Source organism: Mirounga angustirostris, unplaced genomic scaffold, assembly GCF_029215605.1.
Source record: "Mirounga angustirostris isolate CCGP_5_RB_7025 unplaced genomic scaffold, mMirAng1.0.hap1 SCAF_6, whole genome shotgun sequence".
Lineage (NCBI taxonomy): Eukaryota > Metazoa > Chordata > Mammalia > Carnivora > Phocidae > Mirounga > Mirounga angustirostris.
This window is the reverse complement of record NW_026991714.1, coordinates 20,970,883-20,994,748: the sequence shown is the minus strand read 5'-3', so window position 1 is coordinate 20,994,748 and position 23,866 is coordinate 20,970,883. Positions and strand designations below refer to the sequence as shown.

The 23,866-nt window shown below is 37.4% G+C and overlaps 1 protein-coding gene across 16 annotated transcripts in view; it reads left to right on the top strand.

Moving 5' to 3' along the window:
- Positions 1-23,866, top strand: part of UCHL5 (ubiquitin C-terminal hydrolase L5) — an 80,972-nt gene that overhangs the window by 37,809 nt on the left and 19,297 nt on the right. For 12 of the 16 annotated variants that reach the window (XM_064593892.1, XM_064593889.1, XM_064593891.1 and 9 more), the window contains 2 exons: positions 8,898-8,961; positions 10,365-10,470. In XM_064593892.1, coding sequence (XP_064449962.1) covers positions 8,898-8,961; positions 10,365-10,470 — 170 coding nt within the window. Of the gene's footprint in view, positions 1-29; positions 354-8,897; positions 8,962-10,364; positions 10,471-19,271; positions 19,399-23,866 lie in introns of those variants that run through there. The other 4 variants (XM_045876910.3, XM_064593894.1, XM_045876909.3 and 1 more) reach the window with 4 other exon arrangements.

Here is a 23,866-nt window from a genome sequence, read left to right as displayed (position 1 = left end):
GAACCCCGCCCTTTCTTCTTAGGCCCCAGCCCCTTCCGAATCCGCTACGGGTCCTGCACGGCCGAGGAAGGGTTTCGCCGTCTCCTGGGTGGCTAGAGCGTCCTCCCGCGCTCTGTCGCGCGGCAGGTGACGGCGCCCGGAGGCTGTCGGGAAGTAGGCGGGGTGACGTGGGAGTGACGAGCTCCGCGGCGGGTTTGCCGAGATCAGTGGCTGGCTGCAGCTGGTGTGTGGGGCGGCCAGAGCTTGAGGTGGAGCGGGGCGGTGTGTGGCCGGGGCCATGACGGGCAATGCCGGGGAGTGGTGCCTCATGGAAAGCGACCCCGGGGTCTTCACCGAGCTCATTAAAGGATTCGGTGAGAGCCAAGGGACAGTCCTGGGCCGGGGGTCACGGGAGGAGGCCCAGGCTGGGCATGGAGTGGTTCTCTGCGGCCACCGCCGCCTCGCGTCTGGAGGGAGGCGACACCAGAAACCCGGCTCGCGGAGGTCTCTCGCCCCTCCTCAGTCCTGGGCAGTCGCGTTTCCGCAGTAAATTTGAGAGCCACATCCCGAGGGCAGGGATCGCATCTGTCCTGTGCGCGGTCTTATCCTCAGGGCTCGGCGCTCGGTTACTTGTTAATTACTTGAGCGCTCCCCGCCCGCCCTTAACGCCCATCTTTCCCTTTGCACCGTCGCTTCTCTGGGGCGCGTTTCCCTTACCCGGCAGGTGTGTCTGGATGCACGTTCTCAGGCCCTCAGCCCTGCAGGAAAAGCTAGGGTGTGCCTCCTCGACGGTGGGGTGTGTACGGCCCAAGCCGCGCAGGAACCCGAGATTCTGGTTACTCAAAGCAGAACACCTCGCGTGTGTGAATAGCTCTGCGGACGTTCGCACACGCTGACTGCGTGGGACTGACAAGCCGCCTCGCTAGTTCTTCTCCCTGCTCGTTTTTCTGGCTTCCGGTGAAGTGTGGTTTCTTGAGCTAGTGCTCTAAACTGGAGGCCACATGCTTTCCTCAGGTTTTTTTCTGGCCGTGTTCCTTGTCTTACATCCTAAATAGCATATTTGACTTTTTGTCCTTTCTCGTCCTTGTACCCATCCTTTTCTTCGGGCAGGAACTTCACTGCTACATTTCCTCAAGTATTAATTCTAGCTATTATGTTAAAACTTGTACTCGGGATAAAAACTAAACGTTGGTACAGATACTGTCTATTGTACATAGCTGAATATTTGGAATATAATCTATCAAGCATATATTGTTTACCTACTGTATCTCAGGCACGCTGGTTGGGCTTGGGAATTTTCAATGTGAATAAACCATGACTGCTCTTCTAAAGATATGACACTCAAATTAATATGGTGTATTAATTGCCATGTTAGAGCGCATACAAAATGTTATGGGAACACACGTTATGGAAGAACACAGGCCAAGAAAAAGTGTAGTAATGTTAAAGTATACGCCATAGGAAATAGCAAAGTGACAGAAAACACATAATGTAACAGACCAGAGGACTATTTGAATCTGAAGCTGAAAAGTAAACTGAGGCCAGATTGTGTGCTGAGTTGTATAGTTTGTCACTGGGGACGTAACTGCCAAAGATACTGAATGCTGAAATGACGTATATATAATTAAAAGGGTTTGCTATGTGTAGTGTGCAGCGTGGAGTGGTATGAAGGGAAAGAAGCTAGAAGTCCCTTAAAATGGTTGGAGTTAGGTGATTAGCTTGACATAAAGTAATGGGTAAAGAGGAGGAGGTTGTTGCAGGAATTTTGCTCTATTTAAATCAACAGGACTGCTGACTGGATGTAGGGAAAGTGTGAAAATGACTCCATGGTTTCTAGCTTGAGTGGCTGGTGAAGCTTGATGAACAAGCTTGACGGACAAGAAAATGAATTCGTTTTTGGATATTGAGTTTGAGATGTCTACAGGTTTAGCCATAATATTTACTTTCAAAACCTTAACTATTATGACATAACTGAAGTTAACTTTAAGAAATATTATACTAGGCAAGTTTGTTTTTAAATTACTCCACTCCATTAACAGCTATATGTATAGAAAACTTATAATTGAAAATGATTAAAAGTCATGCGTAAGAGAGTGATATGTAAATGTATCTTCTGCACTGGCACATATAAAAAGCGAAGCAATTGCTATTAATAGATTGGTTACATTAGCAGAAAAACTGCAAAAAGTTAAATGATGGAAGTTGTATCTCATCATGAGATACTTCAAAGAGAAAATAAGTTTATTCCAAGCATTTCCATTTTTTTTTCTTATCCAATTCATGGATTTAAAAAGCTTTTTGAAGTTCATTCTTTAAAAAGTGGACAATCTTACTGTGTTATGAATGCTATTGTCAATTTATTTTGAAAGTTTCTTCACTGGAGGGGAAAATATTTGTGGTGTCAGTGAATATATAAATACAAATTTTAGTGGAATATAATGTCATGGTAAAACAAGACTCTTTTTGTTTTTTAAAGATTTATTTATTTGAGAAAAAGAGTGAATGCGTGTGTGCGAGTGTGAGGAGGGGCAGAGGGAGAAAGAGACTCCTCAAGCCGACTCCTCTGTCTCAAGCCAACTCCCGGATGAGCACAGAACCCAATGCAGATGCGGAGCTCAATCTCATGACCATGAGATCATGACCTGAGCTGAAACCAAGAGTGGGCCACTTAACCGGCTGAGCCACCCAGTCGCCCCAAAAAACAAAGTTCTTATTAAGAAACTGATGGAGCAGAACTTAAACTTTTAATTGGTGTGGTACATACATAATTCGTAAATGCACCAAAACAAACTATGATGATCTACTGATTAAAAACAGAAGCTGTAAACTTCTGTTTCCAGCCAAAATGGAATAACAGGGACTGCATTTACTTTTCCTACAAGTCAATGACCCCAACTTTTCATTTCAAGAAACTAGAAAAAGAAGAGCAAATGAAACCTGAAGTAAGCAGATGAAAGGAATAATACAGATCAGAGTTGAAATTAGTGAAACAAAAAAGAAAAATAGTGGAGAAAATCAATGAAACTAAAAGCTAGTTTCTCAAAGATTAATAAAATGGATAAACCTCTAGTCAGCCTGATCAGAAAAAAGAGAGGGGCGCCTGGCTGGCTCAGTTGGTAGAACATATGACTCTTGATCTCGGGGTTGTAAGTTTGAGCCCCATGTTGGGTGTAGAGATTGCTTAAAAATAAAATCTTAGGGCGCCTGGGTGGCTCAGTTGGTTAAGTGACTGCCTTCGGCTCAGGTCATGATCCTGGAGTCCCCGGATCGAGTCCCACATCGGGCTCCTTGCTCAGCAGGGGGTCTGCTTCTCCCTCTGACCCTCCCCCCTCTCATGTGCTATCTCTCTCTCATTCTCTCTGTCTCAAATAAATAAATAAAATCTTAAGAAAAAAAAAAAGTAGAGGACACACAAATGACCAATATTAGGAGTAAGAGGATATCACTATAGATTTTATAGATTACAAAAGATAAGGGAGTATTCTAAACATCATTAGGACAATAATTTGACAACTTGGGTGAAATGTATAAATTTCTTTAAAGACAAAAATTACCAAAACTCAAACAAGAATAGATAACCAGTATAGCCTTATATTTATTAAATAAATTAAAATTATAATTTAAAATCTCACAATGAAAACTCTAGCCAAAATTACTTCACTGGTAAATTATTTCAAATATTTAAGGATTAAGTAATACCAATTCTATACAAACTTCCCCCCAAAAATGGAGAAGGAATATTTCCCATCTCATTCTCTGAGGGCCATCATTATCCTAACACCCAATCCAGACAAAGACATTACAAGAAAAGTAAACTGCAGACCTAACTCCATCATCAACATATATATAAAAATTCTAAACAAAATTTTAGCAAGTCAAATCTAATAGTATATTAAATGGACAATATATCATGACTGAGTGGGATTTATCCTGGGAATTCGATGTTGGTTTAACATTGGAGATTCATTGTGATTTACCATATTAACAAACTAATAAAAACTATATGATTATCTCAATAGACACAAAAAGCATTTGATAAAATCCAACATCTGTTAAGAAATATGTACTATTATATTTTATCCTGTTTGCCAGCTAGTGAGTTAGCCTGCCACTGTTTTATAAAGGATTGTATTATTGATATATTGATAAAGAGGTAAAGAATTGTATTACTGTTGGCACAGTAAGCAGCAGGAGATTCACGTTTGCGTTGGTTCCTTTGTCCTACAGGTCCATGGGAGTGAAGGTGGGTCCAGGTGGATGTTGCACACATGGGTCTATGTCATAGCTAAGGAACCCTGAGCTTAGGGAACTCCCAATTTTATTAAAGAGGTTGCTAACAAACCTGATCTACCTTTAGCTTTAGGAAGATTCTATGGATAGCAAGTAAGTCTTGTCTCTGCACCAGGAGGAGACACTTTGTCTTTTAAGTCTGTTTTATTAAAATAACGTCCTTGAAAAGGTAGTCCAGAACTCTCAGAAGACAAGCAGAAACAGGAGAAACTCATTGAAAGTTGTCTCCCAACAAAATCCATTCTTGTTTTCTATACCAAACATGCCTTTCCCTCAGCTACTCTAATTAATCTGACCTGACCCACAGGGCTGGTACCAAATCTATTTAATTTATCTCTTGTAGTGTTTACATTAGAAAGCAGGTGGCTTTCTCCTTAAATTTTTGTATTGACTTTTCATCTTGGCTTAAGGCATGAACTCAGGTATAGCAGGATATTTTAGTGATTGCACGGACTCCTCCTGGGCTTGCAAGGAAGAAGTCTTGCAGAATTTCATCATCCACAACTCTGGCCCAGGAGTTGAGACAAATCTGAATGACTTTTGGGGCCAACATAGTGTTTCCTTGACAAGAAGGTCAGTTATCACTTCTCTTGAGGTGCATGTTCCCTTGTTTTGAGGAGAGAGGCAAGTTAATGCCTGGCTTTCACACAAGAAGTAAAAGTATACTTATGAGAGTGCACCTGGTACCCCTAGAAACAAGTATTGCTTATAATCGTTGGGGCCCCCAAAATGGAACCCTCTCATTAGGGATACAAATTAACAGCTTTCCAACTTGAGGTTCCCAAATAGTTGAATCTAGTCCTTGTTTTTGGAGTGCTTGCCTGGAATGCCCACAATCCACTTTTTCCTGTTTGGTCACATCACTAACTAACATGGAAGATAAGGAAGATATCTGGGACTATTTTTTTGTAGGAGGTACAGAAGCTGGGGCCATGCTTTTACTTCTGGTAGACTTGGTGAGGTTAGGGGATTGGAAGATAGCATTAAATTTAAATTTAAGGCACTGGCAACAGGGAGGGCCCCACCAGGGTATTTTTCTTGGGGAGAAATGCTCCAGGTATATTTTTAAGATAATTATTTTGAAATTAGTTTTTGAATAGAACTATTTTATGGAGCCATCATAAAAATCATACATCATTGTATCATGATGCAAATGTGTTTGTCAATACGTAAATATTTCAAACATTTTAATATTAGCACTTCCTTTCGCTTTGGAGTAGTGTTCCGGTTTGGATGACAGATTCTATGGTCATACTATTTAAGACCCAGTTCAATTATCCAGGAAAGTTTCTCTGATCAGCAAAGGTAGCAATGGTCTCTCCTACCTCTTAACTTCCAGAAGGCTCTCCAGTGTACCTTTTATATGCAAATTATGTATGCTGCATTGTCTTTGAATTGTATATACTTGTTTCCTACTAGCTGTGAAGCCCTTTCCCTCCCTCGCTCCTTCCTCTAACCCGTGTTGGGCTGGAATTTAGGACCCTGAGGTGAAGAGTAACAGGCTCTACTGACTGAACCAGCCAGGCGCCCCCTAGTTGTGATGTTCATCCGTTCCTTCATTCATTCATTTTGGCGCCCCCTAGTCGTGATGTTCTTTTATTTATTTATTCATTCATTCATTCATTCATTCATTCATTCATTCATTTATTTATTCGCTCGCTCGCTTGCTTGCCAGAGAGAGAGACAGCGAGAGAGGGAACACAAGCAGGGGGAAGTGGGAGAGGGAGAAGTAGGCTCCCGCTGAGCAGGGAGCCCGATGCGGGGCTCGATCCCAGGACACTGGGATCATGACCCGAGCTAAAGGCAGATGCCCAACGACTGAGCCACCCAGTGCCCCTAGTTGTGATGTTCTTAAGTACTGTGACAATAGTTTATTATTTTCTGTCCTTGCCAGGGCCTAGTACCATGCTTGGCACATAAAAGGTGTTTGTAAAATACCAACATTTTGTTAACTTTTTAAAGCCTCCCCCCACCCTGCCCCCATCTTTTTACTTAATATATGTTAGGGAGTCTGCGTTAGGGGATTCTTTATATTTAGTGTTTAATAATGTATACCTCACAAGAATTGTGTGGATTGGATGAAGCAGGGAGTAGGAATACCCTTGTTTTAACACAAGGAAAGTGAGGCTCAAAAACATTATGTTCTTGCTCAAGGTTAAGAATTTTAAGGCAGTGCTGGGATTGGAACCCAGGTCTCTTGAATCAACTGCTTCTTTCTCTTTCCTATACCATGCATTATTTGAAATTGAGTGTACATAAGGGGATTATTAGATATTGAGTGTATATAAGGAGATAGATACTAAGAGTTGAATACTATGTTTTCTTTACACAAAGAGATGTGTGTGTGTTTAGCATAAGGTTGTTTAAACAGGTGTGACTACTTGAAATTCACCCTATGCAGAAGATTTTGGGACATGTTTATTCAATGGATTTTTGTTGTTGTTTTAGTATGATATGTGCAATGTTTTAATGTTTGGCCTCTTTACAGTTGATTTCCAATAGCAGTAACCAGTGTTAACAGTCGCATTAGTGGACACCTGGGTGGCTCAGTCGATTAAGCTTCTGTCTTCGGCTCAGGTCATGATCCCAGGGTCCTAGGATCGAGTCCCTCATTGGGCTCCTTGCTCATCATGGAGCCTGTTTCTCCCTCTGCCTGCCACTCCCCCTGCTTGTGCATGTTCTCTCTCTGACAAATTAAAAAAAAAAAGAATAGTTTTTGGGACGCCTGGGTGGCTCAGTGGGTTAATCGTCTGCCCTTGCCCAGGTCATAATCCCAGAGTCCTGGGATCAAGTCCCACATTGGGCTCCTTGCTCAGCAAATAGCCTGCTTCTCCCTCTTCCTTGTGCTCCCCCTGCTTGTGCGCGCGCTCTCTCTTTCTGCCTAGCAAATAAATAAATAAAATCTTTAAAAAAGACCCCAAAAAACAATTGCATTAGTGTCCTTTCATGCCCTTTCAACACTCATATAAATATAGGTTCACACTTACAAGGCTTTTTCCTCCAGCTTCTATATGTGAATGTCTAGCAACATGTTTTCTACTACAGACAACCTAGTAACTCTCCCTTGTACATATATCTTTAATACAAGAGTAGGTACTTAATAGGTATTTGCTGAACAGAGCAAATTGAGTCCTGGGATGGTATGAATGCCCAAAGTCATGTAGTTGGTTGACCCACCTTTTTTTTTCCTCCCCAGGTCAAAGGCTTCTCTAGCTTTTACTTGAAAATAATCTGGAATATTAAAAAGTGTCCAGACTTTGGAACCAGATGTGGGTTTTAATTAATTTTTTGGCATATACTGGCTGTAGTGAATTTAGGCAAGCCACTTAACATCCCTAAACTACTTTTGTATAATACTTGCCTTGCAGTGATTAGGGAAATGCATTTAAAGCACTTTACAGATAAAAGGCTTGGTAAATATGGCTGGTTTTTGTATTGTGATAATATTAATTAACAGTTAGTAAACCCTTATAGGGTGCCAGGCACTGTATTAAATGTATCTCATGCATACTAAATTATCTCATTGATTCCTCATAACAACTCCATGAGTATGGGGAACAGAGAGGTTAAATAGTCATACAGCTAGTAAATGGAGGAGCCGGGATTCAAACCCTGGCATTTTTTTTTTTTTAAAGATTTTATTTATTTGACAGAGAAAGACACAGCGAGAGAGGGAACACAAACGGGGAGTGGGAGAGGGAGAAGCAGACTCCCTGCCGAGCAGGGAGCCCGATGCGGGACTCGATCCCGGGACTCCAGGATCATGACCTGAGCCGAAGGCAGTCGCTTAACCAACTGAGCCACCCAGGCGCCCAAACCCTGGCATTTTTGAAGCCAACATCTTAACCAGTACACTTTTACTATGATACATCTACTAGGACAGGGTTTCTCAACCTTGGCAATGTTGACAATTTGGGCCAGATAATTCTTTGCTGTTGGTGGCTGTCCTATGCAGTGTAGGATGTTTAGCATCTCTGGCCTCTGTCCATTAGATGCCAAGGCCTTCCCACTGGTGACAGTAGTGACAATATAAATGTCTCCAGACATTGTAAAATATTTCCCAGGCAGCGGGGTGGGGGCAAAAAACATCACCTGATTGAGAAACACTGTCCTAAGGAAGGGTATGTTTGGGGGACTCTGAGGTAGTTGAAAATAAAATTATATTAAAGACAATATAGAATTGGAATTTAGGAAAAGGGTCAGAACTAAACATGTGATATGAAAGTTACTGTTAAATGGTAGTTATTTATTACCACTTAAAAAAAAAGTGTATAGTTAAAGAAGAAGAGGGTCAAGGGCAGAGCTAGGCAAACGGTAGTTGAGTGAAAAGAGCAAATGCAGAAGAGACAGAGAGATTGAGAGAGACTGAGAAGTCTGGGGTGGTGTTTCAGTGAGAATAAACTCTTGAAAATTCTTTAAATTATGAAAGTAATATACTCCCATTATAAATAATTAGGAATTAGTAAAGGAAGTAAAAGGATTGACTGTGAGCTTTATCAGTTTTACCATTTTAATTTGTCTTGTCTCATTGTCCCTAAATGTGCATTTCTTTCAGTTAGTATTTTATTTAATGGTGAAGGAAAAAAATGAGTTATTTCGTTTTCTAAAGAAATAATTTCTTATTTCAGGTTGCCGAGGAGCCCAAGTAGAAGAAATATGGAGTTTAGAGCCTGAGAATTTTGAAAAATTAAAGTAAGTATGATCTTAGTTGTGTTAAAAATAATATGTATGTACTTTAAGCAGACTGTTGTCTGTTTATTTTACTTGGATTGCTATGGGCTGATTACATCATCTCCTTTAAGTCTTTCTTTGATCTTATGAGATAGGTATTATTACTCTGTTTTATAACCCAGACCTGAGACTCAGATATAAGTAACTTTTAAAGGATTAAAAACTAAGTCTCTGTAATTTCATGTCAGAATTGGTTGATTGATTTTTTTACAATATTCACTTATAGATCAATAGGGTTAGATCGTAGAACACATTTTAACATTAAAAACGTGAGTAATAGGTTAGTCTACAAAAACATATTTAGTAGATAACATATATGAATAGTAATTCAGAACTTGTCTATATATTATCACATTGCTTCTTGGGGAGGTTACAGTTCAAATTCCAAATTTAGATGCCAGGAAGTATCTTCCTTTTCCCCCATCCTTCTGACTAGAATCACCTCTCTGAGACTCCCCTTACCCTCAATCTCCATGCCCCCAAGCATTGACCCTGTATTGTAAATAGAGGGCTAGAGGAATTTTCATTGGAGGGAGAATTCTTGGTTTCTTGGAATGTGACAAGGAGTAGGCTTCTAAAGGGGAAATGGGGACTCTAGGGATATAGCTACTGTTTTTAATAGTAAAGAGATCATTTGCTTCCCCCAACTTTCCCCTTCCCCACAGAAAGAGCAATGACTTGAGATGAAATAAGGGATTAACTCTGGCTGAGTAATCAGGAAAGGTTAATTAAAAATGCATCATTTGAACTGTCTTCAAAGCATAGGAAAGGGTTTTGTTGCATGGAAGACAGTTATAAAAGACTGGAGAGAATCCTAAAGTGGTGATTTAATGTTTCATGGGCAACAAGAGTTCCTTTAGGAAAGTGGATGACTTAATTATGTATAAGATGATAGCATTCATTCATACTGCAGTTTGACAATTTTTCATGAATCCAACAATTATATAAAGGTGACTTAATATATTTTGTAATATATATGCTATAAGCCATTTATCTATAAACATCCTACATGGACTTTATTCATATAGATTAGAATTCAGTCTAGGGTTAACAGCTTCTTTTAGTTATGCTATGTTCTTATTTTTAGTTTTTAAGTGAAGTGATACAAGGCGGAAGTGAATAATCCAGATTTGACAATAAACCTTTCATTATAATTATTTTATCTAATGTAATTTTAAGGTTTATTAGCCATGTCAGAGGCAACATTCTAGTGACCGTGAATAGCAATAGAAATCTTAAAAAGTTTTCTCAAACTTACTTTGTTTGCAATGTATTTGTTAAGTAGCTGCTAAAATGTAATGTATTGACAGCGTGTTCACAAAGAAGCAGGATTTGGTGTCACTAATTTGTATTTTATTTTGTAGGCCAGTTCATGGGTTAATTTTTCTTTTCAAGTGGCAGCCAGGAGAAGAACCAGCAGGCTCTGTAGTTCAGGACTCCAGACTTGACACAATATTTTTTGCCAAGCAGGTATGGTCCTTGGATACTCTGAAGTCTTGAGAGCAATCCTTTCTATAAACAGAACTCTATTTCACTTTTGTGTTTTTGGTGTAGCAGTCCACAAGCTTTTTTGTCTTAGGACCCCTTTACATTCTCAAAAATTATTGAGATCTCCAAAGAGCTTCTCTGTTTATATGGATTATATTTATCAATATTTATTATATTAGACATTAAGATTGAGACATTTTGAGAATATTAATTGATTTTAAAAAACAATAAATGCATTACATGTTAACATAAATAACACATTTTTTAGTGAAATACAATCACACTTACCAAGACAAAAAAATAGCAAGAAACTTTACATTTATGTTTTACATTGTTTTACATTTTTGCAGATCTAATATCTGGCTTTATAGCACACAGCTGGATTCTCCTATCTGCTTCTTTATTCAGTCTGTTGCAGTATTTTTGTTTTGTTTTTTTTTTGGTTGAAGTATATGAAGAAAATTCAGTTTCACACATATGTGTAGTTGGAAAGGGAGGAGTATTTTAATATCTTTTTATATCAGAGAATTATGGATATTCTTTGATATCAAAACTCCAAAAATGTTGCTTTCATAAAGATTAGTTGCAGTGTGAAATCTGAAACCATATCAAAGAACTTTATTCTTTATTGTATTAAAATTCTTTGGTTTAGGTTGTTCTGCAAATGGATCTTTTACTCATGCAGCGTTTGATAATATGGTGCATTGGTCATTTTGAAAGTTCACTGACTTATACAGGTCTTCTAAATGTTGACACATTTGATTACATACATTATCAACAAGTCACATGTGTATCATCAGAAAAGTCATTAAGTATCATGAAACTTTTAAACTCACAGTGGGTTAAGTATCATGACACTTTTAAACTAACAGTGGAGGATCTTAGTCTTACCAAATTCTGATTTTCACTTGAAAGTTCAAATTTTATCAAAAAAACAAATACTGTCAGGTATTTTCTTTGAAGTAACAGTTTCATTTCACTCAATTCAAAGAAAAATATCTGCCACATACCCTGTTTGGACAACTGTATTTGTCTGCCATTTGTGTTTTCAAGTGAAAAAGATGTTCCAAGATTAAAGCAGCCAACCTAGCTCACAACTCAATCGTCCTACTGCCTTTCCTTGAAATGACTAGCATATTTTGTTCTGCAGCAGCAGTTCTTTATTTGTGCTACCTATTTCATTTGATAGAATATTAAAGACTTGTACTTCAAAGTCAGATTTTAATAAAAATAACTTTTACTGCTTCATTAAAGACAGTCTTCAGTAAACCTGGCTTTTTTTTTTTTTTTAAACTATCTGTGTCAATCAGTTTAATGCCACTGCCCAGATTGGTGCTAAAATACCAGCAGTATTATCTACCATTGCTATTATACTATCAGTGCAAATGTGAAAGCAGGGAAGAAGGCAAAACTGTCTTTGAATTATTAAGGAAACAATTTTTGAGCTCATGAACCCCTTGAGAAGCGTCTTAGGAATTCCCAGGGGTCCATGGACCACACTTAAGAACTGCTATTCTAGTATATACAGTGAAGTGTTGAATATTATTAGATGCCTCCATACATTTGGTCTGTTGTTTGGAAAAGCTGAAAAAGAGAATGATAAAAGAGGTTTGATTAATGTTTAAAATCTAAGCTAAATATGATGGCATTTGTTTGAAAATTGCACTTATTTCTGAGACTCAAAAAATTGCTTAGGATAATCTATTTAACCTTTAGAAAGGTTGAAAATAGGGGCGCCTGGGTGGTTTAGTTGTTAAGCATCTGCCTTCGGCTCAGGTCATGATCCCGGGGTCCTGGGATTGAGCCCCGCATCGGGCTCCCTGCTCCGAGGGAAGCCTGCTTCTCCCTCTCCCACTCCCCCTGCTTGTGTTCCCTCTCTCGCTGTGTCTCTCTGTCAAATAAATAAATAAAATCTTTAAAAAAAAAAAAAAAAGAAAGGTTGAAAATAAAACTGCTAATTCTCATTACTGCCCTTTGGATCAAGCCTTTGCTATTCAACTTAGTAACTTGTTTTCCTTTTTCTCTTACTACTTCTTTCCATTTTCCCCCAACTTTTTAAAATTGAGTGTTTTTTTAGAGAAATTAGCACTTCTTCTTTTCACTTTAAGGGTTTAGAGAACATTTATTGTGTATTTTTTTCTGATAGCAGAACTTAAAGTACAGAAATAGTGATAAAAGTATCTTTGTAATCCCACACCCATCTCTACTAACCACTTTGAATGGTTTGATTCATTCATTTAATTAACAAGTAATTATTGAGCATCCACTTTGTGCTAGGCATTGTTTTAGGTACTAGGGGTATAATGGTGAATAAGACAGGCATGTCTCTTCTTAATTTCAACAATAATGAAAACAATACCAACAGTAGCCAACATTTACCATTCTTATTTTGTATCAGATATTGTGCTTTAGAAATATTTAATCCTGCAACAGCTCTGTAAGGTTATGATCCTAATGTCACAGATGAAGAAATTGAGACCTGGAAAAATTAACTTATTTTACAGAGGTCACACAGAATTTAAACACAGGTCTAAAACCCAGGTTTGTGATTCCACATGTCATATTACCTCCCACATTGTCTTTTTATATGCTAACACATTCTCATTATAATTTTCTTACTAAAACTGGGTTGTTATGCAAAATATTTTGCATCTTTTTTCACTTAATGATAAAAGTTTGACTCTGTTCCATTTCCATGCACATAATAGTATTAGCTAACATTTTCTGAAGGCTTATTAGGTACTTCCATATGTATTATTTTTTATGTATTAATTTATTTATAGTAGCTGATACAGCAACGCTATGTGGTTTTATAGATTCCTTATTATTTCACAGATGTGGAAACTGAATCCCAGAGAGCTTGTGAGACTTGCCCAGGTTATGCAGCTAGTTGTTGGCAGTGCTGGGCTACAGGCTCAGGCACTGTAGCTCTGAAGTTTATGCTCTTGACCACATGACAACATTGCCTCTTTTAAAAGTATTCTTGGTGTAAATGTCCTATAATTTATTTAACTACTCTCTTAATGATCAACATTTTGAGTTTCTAGTTATTTTGCTAACACAAATAATTTATATATTTATATATAATTTATATATTATATTACTTGTACTGATGTATTATTGTACAACAATAATTATAATTTCAAACCCACAGTTTGTGATTTTCAAGATCTTGATAGTAGAGAAAAAGTAGGAGACAGGTAATTTTAAAAGCCCTTCAGGTGTTTTTTCCCCTTTTAAAGAAAGGTTTTATATTTTAAGTTATATGAATATATATATTCAATTTACAAAATTTAAGCATTGTAACTATATGATGTAGGAAATAAAAGTCCCTTATAATCCCTGCTTCAGAGATAACTCCTGAAAATGATTTATATTCTTCCGGATTTTTTCTGTGTGTATGTGTGCATTTAATTTCTTCCACACTAAGTTGTGAACCTGGGAGTCTGGGGTTTTGTTTCTATGTACAGTCCTTGGCACATAGTAGATATCCAATAAATGTAGACTGAGCTCTTCATCTCTAAGAATATTACAGTTAACACTAGTATTCACTAACACTACGGCATTAATGATTTATAGAGGTCTAAGTATTTTTAAGGTAAAAGAAAGTACTCTAAAGAAAAGTGGTACTAGGGTTTGAATTTGTGATATTTTTCTAGGGTGTGAATTTGTGGTATTTTTTTAGTCTGTATTTCTGTCTTAACTATAATTTAATGTTTTATTTGTATTATAGTATTCCTGCCATGTTTATTAATGTCTAGGATTAGTGATTTTCCAATAATACTGGGTGTTTTTTGTACTGTATTATCTCAACAGTGCTTATTGAACTGACAGATCAGTAATTCCCCAATAATATCTTCTAGTCTCTTTAGTGTTTGCCTCCTGTGAGCCTATGCCAGAAAATTTGTATTACGTAAATATATAATCCTTAACTCTAGGCTTCAAGAACTAATAATTTTATCCAGGAGTCTCCTATTTTCAGAAATTGTAATTAAAATTTATTTATGATAAGTTCATAAATATTAACTAAGTATGTATTTTTGGTCTTTATGGATGGGATTGCATCAATTTAGAGAGGTAATAGTAAAACTGTCTTAAGCTGGTCATACACTCTAATTGTAGAAGTGCATGTACATGGATCACTGATTAATAAAATATTGAGAAAAGAATCTGGTAATTATAATTTGTGTGTAAGAAATGACATTTTGGTAATACTTCTCTGCAAAACATCATTGTCTTGTTATCATTTTTCACTGGTTTACTTGCTAAGACTGTACTGGGTTTGTCTATCTATTCACCCTTCCAGGAAAGGACGATCGCCTACAATGTGCCAGATACTCTGCTAGGTGCTTGAAGAATGATGAACAGTCGTAATCCCTTCCCACAAGGTGCTTAGAGTTTAGTTGAAGAGATTGGTTTTAATCAGTGAAATGCAAAATTATGGTGGTGATAAGGACTGTGTAGAGTGAAATGACAACCATATTATACTGCGAAGTTTGAAAACAATCTGAGACCACCCTCACTCGAACACCAACTACAGAATTCAGGGTCCCTAAGCCACCCTCACTTCTGACAATTACAAATTTGGGGGGTCCCCAAGACCACCCTCAGTTTCTGTAATTTGCTAGAAAAACCTCATAGACCTTATTGAAAGCTGATATAGTTACAGTTATGGTTTAATACAGTGAAAGATCCAGATTAAATTCAGCCAAGGGAAGAGATGGATGGGGCAGAGTCTGGGAAATTTCCTTGCTGAGAGCTTCCAGTTGTCTTCTCCCAGTAGAGTCACAGATGGCACTAACTTTCCTGGTAACCGTATGTGACAGTATATGCAGAGTATTGTCATCCAGGGAATCTCAACCAATTCTTGGCATCCAGAGTTTTTATTTGGCCTCAGTCTCATAGACCTGGCTGACCACCCAACGTGGCTGACTTGAGTCTCCAGTTACCTTGGAGGTTGAGCTGATACTGTTGGCCCAAAATTCCACCCGAAATCAGTGTTAGACTACCTTTGTGGACCATATGCCCAAGTAAACAAAGATGCTCTTATGAGGCCTGGCTTTTCAAGAGCTTAGAGTTTACGTCCCAGAAGCCAAGGGTAAAGGTAAGGCCTCTTTTTGGGCAAGATTAAGTTGTTTATTATATATATATAAATGGGACTTGACCCCTTTAGGGAGATCTGAGAGAGCTCTGAGTAAGTGACAGTTCAGCTGAAGTCTAAAGGTTAAGTAGGTATTAAATGGGGGAAAGAGGTTGAAGATCATCCCAGATTAGTAACAGCTTTATATAGCAAAAGGGAGTAAGACTAGTAAAATGTACTAAAAGAAGGCCAGTGTAACTGACATATAGAGAGCAAGGGGCAGATGGCATGAGATGTGAGGCTGAACAGGCAGCATGTTAATCAGAATTAGGTACAGTTAGGTGTAGAGACACAATGGTTTATAAGAAATAGAAGTTTTTCTCTTTCACTTCCAAGAATTGTCAGGATTACAGGCTCTTTTGTTTTGTTCCTTTGTGTGTGGATTCTATTCTAAAGATTACTTCATGGCCCAAGATGATAGTTGGAGTTTTAGCCATTCTATCTTAATTCCACATTCCAGAAAGCAGAAAGGGGATGACAGCACACTTCTCTCCTTTTATGGACATTTTCTAGAATTTGCCAGTGTCACATACTTAATTCTCTCTGGCCAGAACTCAGTCACATTGCTGTACTTAGCAGCAAAGGAGAGTGGGAAAGTTGTCTTCATTCCAGGTGGTCATGGACCCAGATAAAATTTGGGTACTTAATTCATATGGAAGAAGGAGAAGATGGTTATTAGAGAATATCAGCCTTCTGCCAAATATGCTGACAGAGGTCATATCATGTATGGTATTTTAGGCCATGATTGAGACTTTTTGTCTGTATCCTAAGAGTAATAGAAGGTTATTGAAGTGCTTAAAGAAGTATGACATGATCAGATATTTATTTAGAAGAGATTCCCTTTGGCTATAGTGTGAAGAATGCATTTGAGGAGGAGACGGTGGTATAGAATATGACTAGTTATCAGGAGGCTTTTGCAGAAGTACATGCAAAAGTAGACGAAAGACTGGTGGTAGAGATGAGTATGAACAGATTTGAATAATACTTAGTAGATTAAGTAGTTAGCATCCTTAATGTGTAATGGATTGGATGTGGGGATGGAGGAGGAGGACATAGCAATCAATGATGATGCCTGTGTTTTTCTTTTTTCCTTTTTTAAAAAAATCCATCTTCAGGTACATGGAATAGGATTATAATAATCCTTGATTGATGACACACACTCATGACTCCTATTTATTTGTTTATTTCATAATTTTAAGTAATACGTTAAGCACCTAAGAACTCACCACCCAAGTAAACTTCATCTATTATGTCCTTCTCTCTCACCCACTGTTCAACATAACTCTCATTCTCCCTCCCTCCATTGCTTGTAATCTTCCTGTTGAATTTGGTATATTATTTCCTTGCCTTTTTTTTTTTTTTTAACGAATTTATTTATTTGAGAGAAAGAGAGTTTGAGCAGGAGAGAAAGGGAGAGAGAATCTGAAGTGGACTCAGCACTGAGCACAGAGCCAGACTTGGGGCTTGTTGCGAGATCATGACCTGAGCCAAAACCAAGAGTCAGCCAGCAACCCCCTTGCTTTCTCTTTTATGTATTTTTTGTAATCCTAAAAAGGGTGTGTGTATATAAAATTTTGGCTAGATAAAAAGTATTATGCTTATCAATTGAGAAAAGAGGCAGTGCTGAAATAAAACAAAAGCATTTATTTGGGGTCTCAAAATTGCAGTCGGGGAGCAGAGATTTGGGTAGCAATCCAAATTGTGTTCCCTAGGGAATGAAAATCAAGGGGGTTATTTTTCTTCCTTTCTTTCTTTCTTTATTTATAAAGATTTTATTTATTTATTTGACACAGAGAGACAGAGCGAGAGAGGGAATACAAGTAGGGGGAGTGGGAGAGGGAGAAGCAGGCTTCCCTCGGAGCAGGGAGCCCGACACGGGGCTCGATCCCAGGACCCTGGGATCATGACCTGAGCCGAAGGCAGACGCTTAACAACCGAGCCACCCAGGTGCCCCGAAAATCAAGGGTTTTAAAAGACAAAAAGAATGTTTGTATGCGTTGTTTACAAAGAATTTGTATTGGTGTTGGCTCACAGAAAACTAATCTTGACTGAATATAATTGGTTGCTAAGGCTTTCACTAAGCAAAGTCTTACTGTAGCAAGTTGCAGGTGTATGGGCAGAGGCCTTGGAATTTATTCCCTTTCGCCCAATTCAAAGTTCGTGGTTTTATCCTGTGAGGATGTGCATAAAGCCCATTTCCTTATTGGCCTCCTGGCTCCATTTTATTTTATTTTATTTTATTTATTTAATAAAACAAGGAGCCTGATGCAGGACTCAATCTCAGGACCCTGGGATCATGACCTGAGCTGAAGGCAGATGCTTAGCCAACTGAGCCACCCAGGCATCCCTCATGGCTCCATTTTAAAACCCCTTGACATAAGTGATTCATTTCATTTCATCTCTCACATCCTCTGTGTGATTTTGGGGGACTGACTTTTTTTTTTTTTTTAAAGATTTTGTTTATTTATTTGATAGAGCGAGAGAGGGAATACAAGTAAGGGGAGTGGGAGAGGGAGAAGCAGGCCTCCAGCCAGGCAGGGAGCCTGATGCAGGGCTCGATCCCAGGACTCCTGGGGGGACTTACTTTTTGATTTAATATATCATTAAGATTCTTCTATAAGTTGTTCATCATAGTAGTTACTTTATTTTGCATGCTGTGTAATATCAACTGCGTGAACATGTTGGGTTTATTTACTTACTTTTCCTAGGTTGGCATTTGAGTTTTACATCTGAGTTACTATGAATTGTGTGGCCATAAACATTTTTCTACATGTCTGCTATTGTATATGTGCAGATTTCTCCTGGTGTATACCTAGAAGTAGAATTGACTACTTCATGTGATACATAAGTATATCAAAATGTTTTCTGAAGTAGATGCTCCAAGTATACTCCCATTAGCAATATCTGAGTAACTATGTAGCCACATGCTCTGATGTGGTATTGTCAGGCCTTTTTAATTTTTGCCAGCCTGCTTGTCCTAAAATGGTACTTCATTATGGTCTTGGTTTACATCTGCCTGGACACTAATCATTTTGAAAGTAGCCATATGTGTTTCTTCTCTGAAATTTCTGTTTATTTTTATTTTTCTGTGGGGTGAATCGTGCTTTTCTTTTTGATTTGTAGGAGTTGTTTATGTATTCTTGATATTGCTGCTCCATGTTGGCACCTTAATGTTTTACCTGGGTGTCTTTTGATGAATAGAATTTTATATTTTAGAGCCAGTGCTTTTTGTATCTTATTTAAGAAATTGTTATCTACCTGAAGTTGTAAAAGATATTTACCTATGTATTTAAATTTTAATTTTTGACATCTATGTCCATAATTCATCGGGAGTTGGGTTTTGGTGAGTGAAGTAGGAGTTCAGTTTTATCTTTTTCCATATGGATCATCATTTTTTTCTAGCCTCATTTATTAAACATCTGTTGTTTTCCCTACTTATCTAACATTACGCCTCTGTTGTAGATCAGAGTTCTGTGTGTGTGTGTGTTTCTGGGCTGTACTCTGTTACATTCCCATTAGTCTGTCTCTGTGCCAATATCACTGTCCTAATTCCTTTCACTTCTTCATAAGGTCTGATATCTAATAGGTCATGTCTCCCCTCCCTGCTCTTTTTCAGAAATATCCTTCTGTTCTTGGCCCCATGCTCTTCATGTAAATTTCAGAGTCATCAAGTTGTATGAAAAATTCTGTTGGAATTTTGACTGGAATAGCATTGACTATATATATCAATTTGGGGAGAATTTATATCTTCATATTAAGTCATGAACATAGTATGTATCTATTTAGATCTTTATTATCTTTAACATGTATAATTTTCTCTGTAGAGGTCATTTCCTCTTTTGTTAGATTTATCCTAACTCCTTGATATTTCTGTTATAATTATAAATCCTATCTTCTCTTCAATTAATTTTCTAGGTGTTCGATGCTGGTAAAAAAATGCAATTCACTTTTATGTTTTAATATTTAGCTATCTTGCTCAACTCTTCTATTATCTCTAATATTTATTTGTTGTTTTTTTTGAGAGGGTTCTATCTAAATTACTATATCAAATGATAACAGTCTTATTTCCTCCTTTCAAATCCTTATGCTTCTAATTTATTTTTCTTATTGGCTAAGACCTTCAATAAAATCATCATGATTTTAAAGGGAATGCTTTTACCATTTTCTTGTTTTGGATAATGTTTACTCAGGTTTTTATTTTTATTTTTTAAAATATTCTTTTTCAAGTAAGGGCATTCTGTTACTAATTTAGTTGAGTGTCTTTATTATGAAAATTTTTCAAATGCTTTTTCTGTACTTATTGTAATGATCATGTTTATTTTCTCTCTTTTAATAGATTAGTGCAGTCATGTTAATGATTTTTCTAAATATTATATCATCCTTCATATCTGGTATAAGCCCAGTTGATCATGATATATTCTCTGTTTATATACTGTCAGATTTATTATTTGTTTAGTGTTTTGCATTTGTATTTATGAATGAAATGGGCCTTAATTTTCTTTTCTCATAATGGCTTTGATTAGGTTTAGTATTAGGGGTTTGCTGGCTTCATGGAATGAATTGGAACTTCCTCTTTTTTTAATTGTTCCAAAGAATTTGTATAAAATTTAGATGATCTTTTTCTTCAAATTTTGATAGAATTGGCCTGTACAGCCAATTCTGGGCCTTTACAGTCAATTCTGGGCCTGGTATTTTCTTTGTAAGTATATATGTAACTACTGGTTCAACTTAATAGTTAAAAGACCACTTATTTCTTGACTTGGTTTTGATAAGATTTTAAAAAAATTTCTCTGTTTTAGCTTAAATTTACAAAATTGTTTCATATGGTTATTAGTATTCCCTTATCCTTTTTAACCTTTTTTTTTTTTAAAGATTTTATTTATTTATTTGAGAGAGAGAGAGAGAGCATGAGCAAGGGGAGGGGCAGAGGGAGAAGCAGACTCTCTGCTGAGCAGGGAGCCCAATGCTGGGCTCCATCCTGGGACTCTAGGATCATGACCTGAGCCGACGGCCTTTGCTTAAACAACTGAGCTGCCCAGGCGCCCAACTTTTTTTTTTTTATAGTTGTATTCCTGACTCCTAGAATTCTGACTTGCATATTTGTGTGATAGAGGTTTCATATATCCATTAATCTATCACCTTTTATTGTTTCATATGTGCGTTAGGGTAGAATCCAGCTGATCTTGTTTCTGTTTTCAGCCATCTTCAATCCTTCCTGTAAATTGTCAGACTGAATCTTTCATAATAAAAAACCCTATTTTTATTATGTTATTTCCCTATTAAAAATCTTTTGCTCCTAGGGCAAACTACTAATTGCTCAGTGATTTTCAAGGTAGCAAATGATGCCATACCCTGACCACAACCACACTAATACAAACCAGTATGCACATTGTCTCTTGAACATACCATGCAAATTTGTTCCTTTGTTCATACCCTCTCGCTTCCCTGAATGAATTTCCTTCTCTATTCCCTAGGTCCTGTCAAACTTTCAAAGTTCTGTTAAAAATTTTACATTCATAGGGGCGCCTGGGTGGCTCAGTCGTTGAGCATCTGCCTTCGGCTCAGGTCATGATCTCAGGATCCTGGGATCAAGCCCCGCATCGGGCTCCCTGCTCAGCGGGAAGCCTGCTTCTCTCTCTCCCACTCCCCCTGCTTGTATTCCTTCTCTCGCTGTCTCTTTCTCTGTCATATAAATAAATAAATAAATCTTAATTTTTTTTTTTTTTACATTCATAGAGAAACCTCTGATACTTCAGTTAAAGATGATTCCTTCCTTCATCATTTTGGTTTTTTATTCATCTCTTTCATGTATGGATTTTTTTCTAAATTTTTCACAGGCAGGGCATTTATTGTATACTTTGTTTTGTTTTGTGTTTATTTTATTTTATTTTTTTAATATTTTATTTATTTATTCATGAGAATCAGAGAGAGAGGCAGAGGGAGAGGGAGAAGCAGGCTCCCCGCCTAGCAGGAAGCCCGATGCGGGACTCGATCCCGGGACCCTGGGATCATGACCTGAGCCGAAGGCAGACGCTTAACCATCTGAGCCACCCAGGCGCCCCATTTTAGAGTCACCTTCCCTTTAGGAACCCACAGTTTCATTCTCAACCTTTTTTTCCTTTGAGTATAAATAAATAATGAAAACTTTATTTTATAGCTACAACTCAGTGAAAATTGACTGTAATTTATAATGCAGTACTTTAAACTGCTTTAGGAGCATTCCTCTGAACACCCACCATATTCTTTAATATAAACTATGAAAAGAAGTTATTCTCTAGTCCAGAGGTTATAAGTCAAATGGCTGCAGTATCAGGTTGGCAACATGCATGCATGCATGAATCTGGTTGTGTGTAAGAAATAGGGAGTGAAGAGCCTGGATGAACTAAAGAATATATTCTCTCAAAGGAATTCAAACCAAATTCTTAAGGGCCTGGGCCAGCCCTATCTGTGATCTCTTACTCTAGCCACCTTTTCCTGTTAAACTCTACTACCCTTTTTGAAAATGTGTTGCAAGCCGAGCATATAATAGAATACTCAGGATAAATTAAAGATTTAAAAAGTTGGGAACTACAAAATAATGTATGCTACAGTGAATTTTTGTGACATGAACTAAAAAAGTTCTGCCAAATAGATGTCTGTAAGGTGATTTTTATGTGAGTTTCGTGAGATAAAAGACCTCTCTAACTCTCTCGTTCACTGTGCATCCCACACACCACAATGTCTGGCACACTGCAGGTGCTTAGTAAATACTTGAATGACTATATGGAGGTACCCTTTTTAAGGTCTTTTTTCTTTTCCTTTTTTTAAAGATTTTATTTATTTATTTGACAGAGAGAGACAGAGTGATAGGGAACACAAGCAGGGGGAGTGGGAGAGGGAGAAGCAGGCTTACCGCGGAGCAGGGAGCCCGATGCAGGGCTCCATCCCAGGACCCTGGGATCATGACCTGAGCCGAAGGCAGATGCTTAATGACTGAGCCACCCAGGCGCCCCTAAGGTCTTTTTTCTTTTGGCAATTCTATGCTATATGTAGCATAACCACTTGGTGGTGCTAAACTCATTTCTAAACCTGGAAAGGTATTTTTATATTCATGCACACCATGATTGCTATTCTTCATACACACACAAAATAAGTTGTAATAAATCATGGACAGTATGAATCATTATTAACATTGAAGGAGAAATAGTAATGACAGGATATTTGTCTTTTTTTAAAAAAAATTAAAGTTGATTATACAAAAACTGCATGTTTAATGTATATAACTTGATGACTTTGGAAGGCGTTTTTTTTTTCTAATTCTTTAAAAAAGTTTTCTAAAGTGATGGATTACAGATTTGAAGTCCTTAGGTCATAGGAATGTTTGAGAGTATTCTCTGCCATAGCCTCAGCATCTAGCCTGGCACTGCATACATAGTGTGTCCTTAATGTGTGAATTTGAAAGAACGTGTGAATGAGTATAAATTTTAACTTCATCTAACTTAACTCCTACCAACCCATTCCCAGATAATTTTATCCTAGATAATTTTGGTCCAAGATAAGGAGGCACTGAGTGTTACAAAGTTTTAGTTAACCACCTTTATGAAGTCTCCTTTAGTCATTGAAATTTTTTCTCCAAATTTACTAAAGAACTGTGATTCAGAGAAAAATACATATTAAAAGAAATCAGCAATATTAATTGGATTCTAGACTTCCTATTACTTTTCTCTAATTTGTCAATTATAAGATAGTTTTGAGTACAAGATAGTTATCAGAGAAGACTATCAGAAGTGTGGTGGTATCATTATATTTATTTGAGAACTGGGTGTAAGAGAATGTTTCCTAGTAGAGAAAGCAGTGTTATCAAGGAATTTTTCAAATATACTGCAGCAAACGATGTAAGATCTAGTGGATTTCACAAGACGTCCGAAGCCTCTGGCAACACAATAAGTAGAGGAATATAAGAATTAAAGACAGAAGATAATTGAAAATTTTTCTTCTGAAATCCAGCAGGATATAAATAGTTTGCTAAATTGTAAAATCATAAGTGAATTAGCATTTTGGAAAGACTTTAATTAGAAAATAGTATTTAATTATAATGTAGTAACAAAATAGAGCAATAGGACTAAACTGTATTTTTAAAAATCATTCACCAAATTTAGTTCAACTTTATAATTAACGTTGCTGGTATTCACACTGCTCATCTGAGGTGTGACTATATAGGGGCTATAGGAAATATGGAAGAAGCCCTTGTCCACAGTA